The sequence below is a fragment of the Acinonyx jubatus genome, chromosome A2 (assembly GCF_027475565.1).
Source record: "Acinonyx jubatus isolate Ajub_Pintada_27869175 chromosome A2, VMU_Ajub_asm_v1.0, whole genome shotgun sequence".
NCBI lineage: Eukaryota > Metazoa > Chordata > Mammalia > Carnivora > Felidae > Acinonyx > Acinonyx jubatus.
In genome coordinates, this window is record NC_069383.1 from 159,222,963 (window position 1) to 159,239,376 (window position 16,414).

The window sequence follows — 16,414 nt, forward strand, 5'->3', positions numbered from 1 at the left end:
GCCCGCGCATCTTGCGCTTTGGGTTCCCGGCCCCTCGTCCCGTCGTCCTCTGCCCTTCTGCTGCCCGCTCGGCGGGGATGGTCCTTGCCTAAGCCGTGATGTTTTGACGGTTCAGCACTCGGTGACCTTCGAGGATGTGGCCGTGGAGTTCACCCCGGAGGAGTGGGCCCTGCTGGACCCTTGTCAGAGAACACTGTACAGAGACGTGATGCAAGAGAACCGCAGGAACCTGGCCTCGCTCGGTAAGCCTGACCTCCTCCCCGCCTACACTCGGTCCCGTAACAGGTGTTTTTTTGGATCCAGGTAACACTCACAGAAGAGAAAACGTTTCTTGTGTACAATTCAGTGATTTTTGGTACTGCCACGGTGTTGTGCAACCATCTCTAACTCCAGAACATTTATTGCGCCAAAATAAACCCTGTAACCATTAAGCGGCCACTCCCTTTCCCACCTACTCCAGCCGCTGGCTACCACTGATCTGCTTTCTGTCTCTAGGGTTTTACCTCTTCTGGATATTGCATGTAAATGGAATCCTACAATCCACAGCCTTTTGGATCTGGCTTCTTTTGCTTAGCAGAATGTTTTCAGGGTTCAGCCATGTTGTAGCTTGTATCAGAACGTTATTCCTTTTTCTGGCTGAACATCGTTCCGTGGTGTGTGTGGACACTTTTTGTGTCCCCACTCATCAGTCGATGGACATTTGTGTTGCAGCCACCTTTTGGCTATTGCGAAGAGTGCTCTGCTATGAACATTCATGTACATTTTTGCTTGAACACTTATTTTCAGTTCTCTTGTATGCACACCTAGAAATGGAATCTCTGGGTCATATGGTCATTCTATGATTAGCTTTTTGAGGAGCTTCCAACGTTTTCTCCGTGGTACAGATGCACAAGTAATGTGGGAATGCTTGGTTTTCATTTGCATTTCCCTAAAGAATAATGACACAGGTCATCTTTTTATGTGCTTGTTAGCCATTTGTAAATCTTTTTTGGAAAAAATTTGTATACATGTCCTTTGCCCATCCTGGAGAGTGGAGGGTGGGGTCGTTTGCCTTTTTATTGTGGACTTCTAAGAGTTCCTGATATATTCTGGATGCTAGACCCTTATCAAATACCTGGCTTGCAAATATCTTCGCCCCTTCTGTGTACTGTCTTTTCATATTCTTGAAGGATAGTTTTGCTGTGTATAGAATTAATGATGACAGGTTTTTTCTTTCAGCACTTGGAATATGTCATCCTATTGCTTTACGGCCTCTACAATTTCTGACAAGAAATCAGCTGTTGATCTTATCAAAGATGATCCCATGTATGTGAAAAACCAAAAATTCTCTTGCTACTTTCAGGCTACTCTCTTAGTCTTGAGCTTTCAACAGTTTGATTATAATGTGTCTCAGTTTGGTCTCTTTGAATTGATCCTCTTTGGTGTTAAGTTTCTTCAGTGTGTAGATTCATGACTTTCTGCAGTTCAGGGAATATTTTGGCCATTTGCTTTTTAAAACAATGTTTCTGCCTCTCTCTGTGTCCTCTCCTTCAAGAACTCCATTATGCATATGTTGGAAAGTTGGATGTTGTCCCACAGGTTTCTTATGCTCTGCTCTATTTTTGTTTTCTTTTTTCCTCTGTGGGCTTCAGATTGGGCGATCTCAATTGATCTATCTTCAAGTTCACTGATTCTTTTTCCCACCAGATCAAATCTGCCAATAAATTTCAGTAGTGAATATTTCATTTCAATTTATTGTACTTTCAACTCCATAATTTCTGTTTGGTTCCTTTTTACAATTTCTTTCACTATTTCTTGAGAACCTGTTCTCACGGTTTCCTTTAGCTCTTTGTGCATGCTTAAAGTAGTTGAAATCTTTGTCCAGTGAGTCTCTTCCTCAGGGACAGTTTCTATTAATTTCCTTTCCCTATAATGGACCATGCTTTTTTGTTTCTTTGCATGCCTCATAAATTGTTGAAAACTCTACCTTTGGAATGTCCTGGCAATTCTGTAAATCAGAGATTCCCGCATCCCCATGGTTTGATGTTGTCACTTGTTGTAGTTGGTGTTGTTTGGTGACATTTTCTGAACTAATTTTGTTATGTCTGTATTTGCCATGTGTAGCCACTGCAATCTCCATTTTGTTAGGCTAATGGTCAGTTAGTGTTTTATCAGAGATTTCCTTAAATTCCTGGAACCCCCAAATTCCCAGTCTTTCCACACAGTCTCTGTGTATATAGGAGCATGCCTTTAAAAACCAATCAGGTTACAACCTGGCCTTAGCCTTCACTTCCTGCTTGTACAAAGCCTGAAGGCCAGTCAAAGGTGAAGGTTTACTACCTTTTCAGATGTTTTCTGAGCATACACCCAACCCTGGGTATGTACATGGCCTTCCACATTCCTAGGACTACATGGGAGCATGTCAAAGCCCCTTTCCCCCAAAGTATCTTGTTCCCTACTTTTCCTCTGAGACTTTCTGGTTAGTCTTATTCAGCAATTTTCCTTTGCCCCAGGCAGCGGTAGCTAATACATTTAAATGTATTCAGCACATGCCCCAGCCCTCCACCCCCATAGCACTTCAACTCCGGGAGAGTTTGGAGTTAGGCAAAATAAAGGCAAGCCCTCTGAGCCAGTCCTTCTGGGAGCCACCAGGAAGGTCAAAATAGACAACCAAAGTTCTCTCAAAATAACATTTGTCCTGGTCCTCCTTCCACTAGTACTAGGAGCACAGCTTATTGTCTTTAAGGTGGCTGCTGAGGGGGGAAGCTCCTCAGGGGCGAGGGTCAGCTCAAAGGCCACAGGGCTCTCTTACAGATTCAGCTGTGTTGTCTTAAGTAAGCATTCTCCTCATTGCTGGAAGCTTTTGATAACTTTCCAGAGTTCCATCAAAGTTAATTCTAACAGTTTTTACCCCTTTATTTGCTACTTTTTGTGGAGTTCCCTACCCCAGCATTTTTGCTGGCATCACCTCACAGAAGTCTTCCTTAAGCACCTTCATGTTCCTAGGTCTATGCTAAGAGTTAGGCATACAGTGGTGAACCAGATAGAGTGGTCCCTACCGTTGCGGAGGTTACAGTCTAATGCCTTCCCTATGAACTAAAGATATATTCCTGGCCCTGACTTTATATTCTCTGTGCATGAAAGCTTTGGGGCTCTTAATTCTGTATTTCAGCTTGGGCATTAGCCTCTGGGACTCATTATTCCCCCAGACACCCTGGATATTGACTGAGGACGCTTAGTTTGTTTTTTCACTATGAAAGAGGAGTTACTCTATTTATTAGAATTTAGGGATCATTATCCCAGTGTTCCTAAAGCCGCACCTGCTTATCCTCAGAAGTATGGGCTTCAGTTCCATGGTGGGACTCATTTTCCCCTGGAGAGTCCCCCTTCATACTGTGTCTTTCCTTTATGTGTAGGAAATCAAGTTGGTAAGCCTGGTGTGGTCTCCAAATTGGAGCAAAAAGATAACGTGGTGACAAAGGAGACTGGAATTCTCCCAGGCAGCTTTCCAGGTGAGCACCAGCTGGATTATGAGTCCTCATGAGGATCATCTCTGGCCTGTGGCTTGGGAATTTGGAGTATTACGTTGGGAAATGCCAATCAGGGAGCTTTGGAAAATCGTCCCCCTTTTTTTTTTTTCTGACAAGATCGAAAGCCTTTGGGATAAGCCTCCTTGTGCACCTTCTTTGCTTCCTCTTTAATTCTCTTTTCATCACCTCACACCTTAGCCTCAGAGGAAGAACAAAAGCATGTCTGTTTTCCTTATTACTTGTAAGTGTCACGTGAGATCCTTCTTCAGTCCCTTCCCACTTTACATTCCTGACAATTCCTTCCTCTGTCAGCATCAGTCTCAACCTTCCTAGAGTCTTTTTTTTTTTTTTTTAATACCTACAATGTTTATACCTGTGACCCTTTCATCGCAAACCTTCGGAAAAACCCTAATCCCTTAGGGTCTGCCTTCACTAATATGTGCATTTTATCTATTATTTTCTCCACAGACTGAAATTTCTTTTCAATTTGTTTCAGATTTGGAGACTCTACTTAGAGCCAAAGGGTTAACTTCTAAGCAGCATGTTTTCAGACAAGAGCAACACAAAGGTGTAAAAATGGTAAGACTGCTGGGGTGCCTGGGTGGCTCAGTCGGTTAAGCATCCGACGCTTGATTTAGGCTCAGGTCATGATCTCACGGTTCGTGAGTTTGAGCCCCACAATGGGCTCTGCTCTGTCAGTGTGGAGCCTGCTTGGGGTTTTCTCTCTCTCCTTCTCTCTATGGTCCTCCCCTGCTTGTACTCTCTCTCTCAAAATACATAAATAACTTTTTTTAAAATGGTAAGATTGCTGATTTTCCACAGTAGGAAAATGCCATAAATTAGAAAAACTACAAAGTTCCCAAGAGAGTCATTCTCTAAAGAGAAAGTGGTGCCTCTGGAGAAATACCATGAAACTATTGTGAATTTGGAGAAAAATATAAGTTATCTCCACAATTATTTCTTCCCTGAGCATCTCTCTGTTTCCATAAATGTGACTCAGATATTGAGGCTTCAAACATAAGCTGGTATTAAGCCTATCAGAAAAATGCTCTCTGAATATGATAAGGCCTATGGCACCACAGCCATGTTTTTTAGCTTCTAATCATTCAAACTAGCAGGAACCCTATACAAATACTCGAAGTAGCAAAAACACCAATTATAATAATGTTATATATAACTGAATTGCTGGGAGAGAGAATTCCTACAATAGTCTTGAATATTTAAAATATTACAGGGGCGCCTGGGTGGCTCAGTCAGTTAAGCGTCTGACTTCAGCTCAGGTCATGATCTCGCAGTTTGTGAATTCGAGCCCCACGTCAGGCTCTGTGCTGACAGCTCAGAGCCTGGAGCCTGCTTAGGTTTCTGTGACTCCCTCTCTCTCTGCCCCTCCCCTGCTCACACACTGTCTCTCTCTCCCTGCCTCTCAAAAAATAAATAAACATTAAAAAAAACATTACAAATTATGGGTGCCTGGGTGGCTCAGTTGGTTGAGCATCCAGCTTCAGCTCAGGTCATGATCTCATGGTTTGTGAGATCAAGCCCCGCATCGAGCTCACTGATGACAGCACAGAGCCCTCTTCAGATCCTCTGTCTCCCTCTCTCTCTCTCTGCCGCTCTCTCACTCACACTCTGTCTCTCAAAAATAAACAAACATTAAAAGTAATAAAAAAATAAAATAAAATAAAATAAAATAAAATATTACAAATTAGGGGCACCTGGGTGGCTCAGGCAGTTAAGCATCAGACTCTGGATTTCGGCTCAGGTCATGATCTCACAGTTTATGAGTTTAAGCCCTGCATCGGGCTCTGCTGACAGCACAGAGCCTGCTTGGGATCCTCTCTCTCCCTCTCTGCCCCTTCCCCATTTGTTCTCTGTCTCAAAATAAATAAACAAAACTTTAAAAAAATAAAATAATACAAATTATAGTTATCATTCATCTCTCAACAGGAAAGAAATCATCTCGGAGTGAAAGTCAACGAATGTAATCAGTGCTTTAAAGTCTTCAGCACAAAATCTAACCTCACTCAGCACAAGAGAATTCATACTGGAGAAAAACCCTATGACTGTAATCAGTGTGGCAAGTCCTTCAGCAGTAGATCCTACCTGACCATTCACAAGAGGATACACAATGGGGAGAAGCCCTATGAGTGCACGGACTGTGGCAAAGCCTTCAATGATCCCTCATCCCTTAAGCTGCACGTGAGAATTCACACTGGAGAAAAACCCTACGAATGTAATCAGTGTTTCCATGTCTTCCGCACTAGGTGTATCCTCAAAAGGCACAAGGGAGTGCATACCGGGGAGAATCATTATGAATGTAAGCAGTGTGGGAAGGCCTTCAGCACAAGGTCCTCCCTTACTGTGCATCACAGAATTCATACGGGGGAGAAACCCTATGAGTGCCACGACTGTGGGAAAGCCTTTAGGAAGAGCTCACACCTGACACAGCATGTGAGAACTCATACTGGAGACAAACCCTATGAGTGTGATCAGTGTGGAAAATCCTTCAGCAGTAGCTTTTCTCTTACTGTGCACAAGAGAATACATAATGGAGAGAAACCTTATGAGTGTAGTGACTGTGGGAAAGCATTTAACAATCTCTCGTCTGTTAAGAAACATGTGAGAACTCACACTGGAGAGAAACCCTACAAATGTAGTCATTGCGGAAAATCTTTCACCACTAACTCTTACCTTTCTGTGCACAAGAGAATTCATAATAGGTAGATAGGAATGCAGTGACTATGGGAAAGAATCCATTGATTTCTCAACCTCAGACATCTTGGCAATTCATACTGGATGCAGAAATTATCTTTGCATAACAAATTAACCCCAAAACGTAGTCCTTTAAAGCAACAAACCTTTATTGTCTCACAATTTACGTAGGTCAGGAGTTCAGAAATGGATTAGCTACGTAATTCTAATTCTAGCTCCCTCATGAGGTTGCCATCAATATGTCAACTAGAACTACCATCATCTGAAGTCTTTAGGAATGAAGGGTCCACTTTGAAGGTTGATTATTCACATGCCTGACAAACTAGTGCCAGTTGTTGGCATGGGACCTGCAGTCCCTCGCCATGTAGGCCTCTCCACAGTGATGAGTGTCTTTACAATATGGCAGCAGGTTCTCTCCAAATAAAGTGATCCAAAAGAGCCAATGCAGAAGCCATAATGTCTTTTATGACCTAGTCTCAGAAGGATATATTGTCTCTTCATCTATATTGTGTTGGTCATCTGGACCAATCCTGACTCGATGTGGGAGGGAACTACACAAGGTATGCATAAAAGGAGACAGAAACTACTGGGGACCATCTTGGAGCCTGGCCATGACTCAGTGAGGGAAAGCCTTCAGCAGGCCCTCCTTCTAATCTAATCAACATGGAATAATATTCAATAGCCCACATGTTAACTAACTGTGGAGAGAAGCCCTATCAAGTGCAGCCTATGTGGTAAAACTCTCACAGAAAAAAATTACCTACTGGGGAGCAACAGGAGGAATGCATTGGCTAAAGGGAAGCCTGTCATGACATCTCCAGTGAATCACAATTATCACAATAGTATGACAATTCACACTAAGGGAAAGCCCTAGGAATATCATCAAAATGGAAACCTCTTCAGAAGACACACACCCTTTGAGGCGTGCATAAGGAATCACACTGTAGAGGAACACTGTGTATAAGAAATACGGAATGGAAACCATTGGTACCCTACTCTTCCCTCTCTGTGCCTAGGGAGGTTAATGGGCTATATCCTTGGGCTCATTTGCCTTTGGGCTTCTGTTTGGGTTGGTCAGTGGAGAGCCCAGGTAGGAGATCAGAGGGATGGAGGAGAATGAGTACATACCACACCATTTCCCCACAAGAGAACTGGGATCTGGGTGCTATCCTGGGCCTCTTCTCAGCCCCTGTAGTGCAGCCTTCTCCCCTCTTTCCACTATGCTCCAAAACTTCAATAATCACTCCCTCCTCTTTCCTCTCCTTCCTTGTTCTTCTTCCAGTCACTGAATATGCACTATTACCTTTTGGTTTCCCTGCATCCTGCCTGCAATTGTTCTGGTATAGTGATACACCAAGGTACTAAGAGTATAATGAATGGTCTTTACCGTTTCCTACAAGGCCCCAAACAATCAGGATCCACTGTAGATCTGACCCTCCCCCCTTCCACCAGTCTTGTTTACTTCCTATACTCTAGTCACACTTGTCTTGCTGTAGCCCCATCACCCCAGCACAGTTCAATATCAGGGTCTCTGTACTGCCTAGACTCATATTCCCAACGTAGCTACATAGCTCACTCTTTTCAGTTCACTTAGGTTTCTGCCAAAATGTCCCCTGAACTGAAAGGCTTTCATTCCCACTCCATATATAATGAGCAAGTCACCAATTCCCACATTTCTATCTTTATTAGGAGTTCTTCATCTCAGTAGTACTTATTATCATCTGACTGACTTTCTATATATACTTCTTTATTTGACTAATACTTATTCCCCATTCCAACCCTCACTAAATTATAAACACCATGAAAACAAGGACTGTGCATTTGATTCATCACTGTAGATCCTGTGCCACAAGCCATGCCTGGTCCAAAGGCAGTGTTCTGTTCTATTGCATAGAGATTAAGAGGATGGACTCTGGAGAGAGACCATTTGAGGTCAAGTCTAGACCTTACCACTTAATTGCCTGGTTACCTCAGACAAATAACAAACATTTTGTGCCCAAGTTTTTTCATTTGTAAGATGGAAACAATGAGAGTGCTTTGTAAACTTGTACTGAGGATCCAATTAGTTAAAATACGTAAGCACTTGAGGGGCGCCTGGGTGGCGCAGTTGGTTAAGCGTCCGACTTCAGCCAGGTCACGATCTCGCGGTCTGTGAGTTCGAGCCCCGCATCAGGCTCTGGGCTGATGGCTCAGAGCCTGGAGTCTGTTTCCGATCCTGTGTCTCCCTCTCTCTCTGCCCCTCCCCCGTTCATGCTCTGTCTCTCTCTGTCCCAAAAATAAACAAAAACGTTGAAAAATAAAATACGTAAGCACTTGAGAGACTGCCTGGTATATAGGAAACACTATATATGTATCTCGTTTTTTATTGTGAATTAAACTTAACTGAGAATTATACCAAGCAAAACAAGCCAGACACAGAAGAGTAAATACTGTATGATTCTATTTATACAGATTTCTAGAACAGGCAGAATCTAATCTGTGAGGGGGGTTGGGGGGAAGAAGAGTGTTGCATCTAAGTTTGAGGCGGGGAGGTGAGGCAGTAGCTGGGATTGACTGGGAAAGGACAACCAGGAACTTTACAGGATGAGAAAAATATTCTATGTCTTGGCAGGAGTATAAGTTACACAGATCTATGCATTTGTCAAAATGCACTGAACTGTACACTTAAGATTTGTACATTGCATTGCATGTAAATTATACCTCAATTTTAATCAAACTCAATTTGCTAAGTGAAAAAGACAAAAAGCCACATGTATGATTCCATTGAACGACATTCTGGAAAAGACATGACTGTAGGGAAGGACAACAAATCAGGAGTTACTAGGGGTAAGAGGTAGAAATAGGATTACTACAAAGGCACAGCACAAGGGAATTTGGAAATTTTGGAATTACCCAATAGCATGACTGTGTTGATGGATACAAATATCTCTGTATGTTTCAAAACATTACATTACATGTGGAACATTACAGCACAAAGAGTGAATATTACTATAGGTTAGAACAAAATATAGTCACTAGGTAGCAGAGGGAACACAAAATGGAATGCAGACTATGATGAATGCAGCTCACTGTATTACAAATGAATAACCAAACAACACTGAAGGGTGTGGAGAGGAAATCTAACTTACTTAGGAAAAAAATATTTTGACCTGATACTATAAGACTAAAAGCAAAAATAACTGTACACAAATTCTGTACTAGAGTTAATAAATTTGTTTCACTCAAGGGTACGGGTTAGCAATTCTGAGACCGCTTTATATATATACTTTATGTGTATATATATATATATATATATATATATATACCGCTTTATATATATATATATATATATATATATATATATATATATATATATACAACTAAGTATATATATTATAGGTCATTAAAGATCATTAAAGCCAGTTTCTCATGGTCACTGCCAAAGATAGTACAAGCAAGGAAAGAGAAAGGCTAGAATGGACCTTGTGGTAATGAATTCAAATTGGAGGTACAGCACCTAGATCTTGGGTTTTCTTTCTTTTAACTTAAATTTGAATTCGTTAATATACAGTGGAATATTGGTTTTAGAAGTAGAATTCAGTGATTCATCACTTACATATAACACTCGGTGCTCATCACAAGTGCCCTCCTCAATACCCATCACCCATCCAGCCCATCCCCTACCCGCCTCCCTCCATCAACCCTCAGGTTGTTCTCTATTATTAAGAGTCTTATGGTTTGTTTCCCTTTCTTCTCTTTTCCCTCCCTTCACATGTGTTCATCTATTTTGATTCTTAAATTCCACATATGAGTGAAATCATTTATTCGTCATTCTCTGATTGACTTACTTTGCTTCGCGTAACACATTCCCGCTCTATCCACATCATTACAAACAGTTGGTGGCTGAATAATACTCCACTACAAACACACACACACACACACACACACACACACACACCACCTTCTGTATCCATTCTTCAGTTGATGGACATTTTGACTCTCTCCATAGTTTGGCTATAGTTGATAATGCTACTATAAACACTGGGGTACATATACCCCATTCAAATCTGTATTTTTTGTATCCTTTGGGTAAATACCTAATAGTGAAATTGCAGGATTGTAGGGTAGTGCTAGTTTTAGGTTTTTTTGAGGAATCTCCACGCTGTTTTCCAGAGTGACTGCACCAGTTTGCATCTCACCAGCAGTGCAAGAGGGTTCCCCTTTCTCTGCATTCTCGCCAACACCTGTTGTTTCTCATGTTGTTAATTTTAGCCATTCTGACAGCTGTGAGGTGGCATCTCATCACGGTTTTGATTTGTTTTTCCCTGATGATGAGTGATGTTGAGCATCTCTTATGTGTCTGTTAGCATCTGGATGTCTTTGGAAAAGTGTCTATTCGTGTCTTCTGCCCATTTCTTAACTGGGTTGTTTGGTTTTGGGTGTTGAGTTTGATAAGTTCTTTATAGATTTTGTATACTAATCCTTTATCAGATATGTTGTTTACAAATATCTTCTCCCATTCCACAGGCTGCCTTTAGAACAGATCAGCGAAACTAAGAGCTGGTTCTTTGAAAGAATAAACAAAATTGATAAACCCTTAGCTAGACTCATCAAAAAGAAAAGAGAAAGGAAACAAATAGATAAAACCATGAGTGAAAGAGGAGAGATCACAACCAATACCATAGAAATGTAAACAATTCGTAAGAGAATATTATGAAAAAGGAGACGCCAACATATACATATGTGCAACCTGGAAGACATGGACAAATTCCTAGAAAGTCACAAACTACCAAAACTGAAACAGGAAGATGTAGAAAATTTGAAGAGACCCATAACTAGCAAAGAAATTGAATCAGTAATACAAAATCTCCCAACAAACAAGAGTCCTGGGTTTTTTGGTGTTTTTTTTTTTTTTTTTTTTTTGCATCTCACATCCATGAGATCAGCCAGACCAACACTAAACCATTCTGCACATCTAGAAAACTGACTCGAGGATTAACACAACAATCTGCACAATCTGAACCACAGAACTCACCAGGTACATGGCACAGAGAGGTGAACTGGGGGAGAAAGAAGACACAGAGGGCAGGGAACTGCTTTTGCTTGCGAAGAAGGGACGGAGATGGGGGGAGAATACGGGAAAAGCACCCCCCCCCCAAAGCAGCTGGAGAGAAAGTGGAAAAGTGGAAACAGCCGCAGGGGCTGAACTAAAAAGGGAGAAAGGAGAGGGTTTAAATGCCAATACGAATCTACAAACAGGGGGAGCGCAGAGTCTGAAACTCTCCAGTTCCATACCTGGGGTGCTCTGGTGGGAAGGGCGAATCCCCAGGAGCAGAGTGGAGTCCGGGGGGCTTCGGCCACATGGGGAGAGGCGGTTCCCCTGCTGGGAGGACAGCCGGTAGAGGCTGTGCGGCCCCCACACAGGCAAAGGTGCCAGCAGACCGGAGAACAACCACATTCGCTGGTGCTGGAACAAGGGCGTTAAGGGGAAACCTGGTGCCAGACGCGTGTCGCGATTTTCCATAATCCCTGAAACGCTGCTGCTACAGATCATGGGAGCTTTTTCCGGGGTGGGGTGGCGCCCAGCCGCAGTCTCTGGGTCGGAGGCGGCACATCCCGAGAATGGTCTTGGGTGCGGCCGGCACCGGCCATTGCTGGGTGAGACCCTCCCCCAGAAGGTGTGAGCGGGACAAAACCGCAGCCCCTCTGAAGTGAGGGGTCGGGAAACAAAGCCGCATCTGAGATAAAACTCAGCAGGGAGGTGCCGCCTGCAGCCTGATGGCTTGCTCACGGACAGGGTAAGAGCGGGGAGTGGATGGAAGCCGAAGACAAAGGACAGGTGCGCGATTGCTGCTCCCGGAGACACAGAATTCCGATACTAGAGCCGGGGTAGATGCCATTTTCACCCCTCCCGCGCATGCGCATACACACCTACCAGCGCCACAATTCACCCCAGTAAACTAAGCAGCGCCACCTAGTGGAGAACGGAGCCGTTACACCAAGCCCCGCCCAACAGGGCCAACCTCACTCTTCAGGAACCACAAGTCTCTCCACCTGCTTAGTTTACGGACTATAAAATGCTTCATAGTGACTTTTAGGAGAAAACGATGTAATTTCAATCATATTTTAGTCTTGGTCCATCTATTCAATTTTCTTTTTTTCTTTTCATTTCTTTTTCTTGAATACAGAAAGAGAAAAAATTTATTTTTATTTTCAATTTTTATTAAAATATTTTCTTTATTTTTTCTACCATATTTTTTACTTTTTTGTAAACTTTCAAATTCTATTTTACTTCCATCATTTCATTCTATTTTATTGTATTCATTTTCTCAAATTTTCAAACATTTTCCTTTTTTATTTTCTCCCCTTTTTTCTCTAATCTATCAAGCACCTTTCAACAACCAGACCAAAACACACCTAGGATCTAGCATCATTTATTTGATTTGTGTGTGTGTGTGTGTGTGTGTGTGTTTTGTTTTTAATTTTTAATTTTAATTTGTTTTTACCTTAATTCTTTTTCTTCCTTCAAAATGGCAAAACGAAGGAATTCACCCCAAAAGAAAGAACAGGAAGAAATGACAGGGAATTAATCAACACAGATACAAGCAAGATGTCTGAACCAGAATTTAGAATCACGATAATAAGAATACTAGCTGGGGGTGAAAATAGATTAGAATCCCTCTCTGTGGAGATAAAAGAAGTAAAAGCTAGTCAGGATGAAATAAAAAAAATTCCATAACTGAGCTGCAATCTCCGATGGATGCCACAGCGGCAAACATAGATGAGGCAGAACGACAAATCAGTGATATAGAGGACAATCTTATGGAGAATAATGAAGCAGAAAAAAAGAGGGAGACTAAGGCAAAAGAGCACGATTTAAGATTCAGAGAAATCAGTGACTCATTAAAAAGGAACAACATCAGAATCATAGGGGTCCCAGAAGAAGAAGAGAGAGAAATAGGGATAGAAGGGTTATGTGAGCAAATCATAGCAGAAAACTTTCCTAACCTGGGGAAAGACACAGACATCAAAATCCAGGAAGCACAGAGGGCTCCCATAAGATTCAACAAAAACCGACCATCAGCAAGGCATATCATAGTCAAATTCACAAAATACTCAGGCAAGGAAAGAATCATGAAAGCAGCAAGGGGGAAAAAGTGTCCTTAGCCTACAAGGGAAGACAAATCAGGTTTGCAGCAGACCATTCCGCAGAAACTTGGCAGGCCAGAAAGGGGTGGCAGGATATATTCAGTGTGCTGAATTGGAAAAATATGGAGCCGAGAATTCTTTATCCAGCAAGGCTGTCATTCGAAATAGTAGGAGAGATTAAAAGTTTCCCAGACAAACAAAAATTAAAGGAATTCATGACCACTACGCGAGCCCTGCAAGAAATTTTAAGGGGGACTCTCTGAGGGGAGAAAAGACAAAAAATGGAAAAGAGTTAATACCTTTACTCTCAAACTGTTCCAAAAAAAAAAAGAAAGCAATGGAAGGAAAGCTTCCAAACTCATTCTGCGAAGCCAGCATTACCTTGATTCCAAAACTAGACAAAGGCCTCACTCAAAAGGAGAATTACAGGCCAATATCCCTGATGAACCTGGATGCAGAAATTCTCCACAAGATACTAGCAAATCAAATTCAAGTACATTAAAAGAATTATTCACCATCATCAGGTAGGAGTTATTCCTGGGCTTGGAGGACTCGTTCAATATTCACAAATCAATCAACATGGTAGATCTTGGTTTTTAAATACCATTCTCAAAAATGGGGTGGGGGAAGGGTGGCAACCAGGGCTCCCTGGGAAAGTGGTTAATTCTAGGGCTAGGGCAGAGAAAATACAAGATGGTCATGGAATGTCTTGTGGCGCCATAAAGTAAGGAAATGCTCAATAAGTGCTGGGTGCATGTTGCAAGAACACGGGTGCTAACCTTAATGCTCTTCTAATGGAAAAGAAAGAGTCCCAGGAAAGTGCACAAAATCTGCCTACAAATTTCCCTCAGGTCTTCGAATAACACCTAACCTGCACCCAGGCAGAAGTCACTAGGAGGATTGGCAGAGAATTGGCAGAGCTACTGAAAGGTGAGGGTTTGCACAAAAAGTTTCAGAAGACACACATTCCAAGAATTGAAGGTTGGTTTTTGGACTTATCCGTAGTGGAGTGACCTTGGGAAAAACCTGTTTTCAACCCATACCCTTGAAATTCCACACCATGATATGTATCATGCACTAAGAGGAAGAGTTACACCTTAGGAGTAAGTGCAAAATTGAAATAGACCTGCCCTTACAAAATTTAAAACCTACCCTTCATGGGATCAAGGTGATTAGCCCTATAACTGTCCGCCATTACAAAACTTAATAGAAGAATAATCAAGAACATCTACAAAGTGTCATTGACGAGATCCAGCAAACAATAAAAAATTACTAGACATGCAAAGAAATAGGAGAAGTTACAAATTGTGAAAATATAAATCAACAGAGGCTGATCCAGAAACAATCCAGGTACTGGAGTCAGCAGACAAGGACTGTTATTTCAAACTCGCTATGAAAAATATGTTTTTAAAAAATGAAGGAAACAGGGCCAAATTGTGGAAAATTGAAAGCAAACTGCAAAGCTTCAAAGCAACCAAAGAAAAGGGCCACATTACTTTCAAGAGAGCAATAATAAGTCTAATAATGACTTTTTAAAGGAAACTACAGAAACAGAAAGACAGTAAATGACATCTAAACGGTTATGTTGAGGGGCACTTGGGTGGCTCGGTTGGTTAAGTGTCTGACTCTTGATTTCAGCTCAGGTCATGATCCCAGGGTCATGAGATTGATCTCTGTGTTGGGCTCCATGCTGGGCAAGGAACCTGCTTGGGATTCTCTCTGTCCCTCTCTCTGCCCCTCTCCCACTTGTCTCTCTCAAAATAATAATAAAAATAAACTTTAAAATAATAAAAATAAACTTCAGTCATAAAAACAAATAGGTTTTAAAAAACTTCTCGGCCTAAAATTGTATAACTTGACAAAACGTTCCTCAAAAGCGGAGATGAAATGAAATGTTTTCCAACAGGGTTTTTTAAAGAGCTGAAAGGACTAATCACCAACAGAACTATACTGTTGACATAGTATAGACACACTAAAGTGAGTTCTTCAATCTGAAGGGAAATTTTTCCATATGGAGACACATAACTCCAGGAATGCATGAAGACCAATAGGAAACATACATGTGAGTAAATATAAATGACTATTGATGTATTTTTTAAAATCAATACAGTTTTGTAACTTTCTTAGAAATTTAAATTTTTTTCTAAATAAAAAGGTTTTAAAAAATGTTGAGCTGAGCCCCCCAAAACTAGAGATGATAGAAGGCACAGCAAGTGATCCTTCAGTCTGTCCTCCAAGACTAGAGCTTATGGGACCCCCAGCAAGTGATGCTCACAGTCTGTGTCCCACAGTCAAGCTGACAGAAGTCCTAAGCAAGAGACTCCCAGCCTCCTCCAACACCAGAGACAGCAGAACCTCAAAGAGTAATCCCCAACCCACCCCTAAACACAAAAGATGAGGTCTGAACAAGCAACACCCCAAATTAGAGATGATGGCAACTCCAACAAGCACCCCAGTCCCTTCCAATTCTAGAAATGACAGCAGGCCCAGAAGGGACTCCTTCAGCTTCCCTGCAACAGTAGAGAATGGGGAGCCCAATCCCAATGACCCACTCAGTCTATACCAACAAGACAGAGAAGGGGAGTCCCAGAAAGTGACTTGTGATAAGTGAAGCTCTACCCAATGACCCCAAAACTAGAGTCAATAGGATCTCCATCCAGTGACCCCTTCCCAGATCTCCATATGAGAAACAACAGGAATCAGTTCTCTGGTGTTGGGTTAACCCCTCAAGTTAACACAACATCAGAGACCAGGGGAGCTTAGCAAATGACCTCCCATATCCCTCCAATATTAATGATGATAGAAACTCCAAATAGCAACCCTCAATGCCCTATACACTAGAGAAGAAAGGACACCCAGCAAATGCCACACCATTCTCATTCAGCACAGACTCCAGCCTACATCCCTTGTCTTCCCAAAATTAGATCTGAGTGTCCCCAGCAGTGACACCCCAATATCCTCCCAAGACAAGCAATAACTAGAATCTCAACAAGTAACCCACTGGGTTCTCCAACACAAGTGACAAAAAGAATACTGTCTCTTTCCCTTGTCCTAAAATAAGAATT

At 42.0% G+C, this 16,414-nt stretch overlaps 1 protein-coding gene across 4 annotated transcripts in view; it reads left to right on the top strand.

Annotated features, from left to right (window-relative positions):
• ZNF557 (zinc finger protein 557) overlaps positions 1 to 8,303 on the top strand; it is a 101,703-nt gene extending 93,400 nt beyond the window's left edge. For 2 of the 4 annotated variants that reach the window (XM_053219938.1, XM_053219940.1), the window contains 4 exons: positions 116 to 242; positions 3,396 to 3,491; positions 4,006 to 4,088; positions 5,457 to 8,303. In XM_053219938.1, coding sequence (XP_053075913.1) covers positions 116 to 242; positions 3,396 to 3,491; positions 4,006 to 4,088; positions 5,457 to 6,233 — 1,083 coding nt within the window. In that variant the 3' untranslated portion in view covers positions 6,234 to 8,303. The remainder of the gene's footprint in view (positions 1 to 115; positions 243 to 3,395; positions 3,492 to 4,005; positions 4,089 to 5,456) is intronic. The other 2 variants (XM_053219941.1, XM_053219939.1) reach the window with 2 other exon arrangements.
• The last annotated feature ends 8,111 nt before the right edge of the window (positions 8,304 to 16,414 follow it).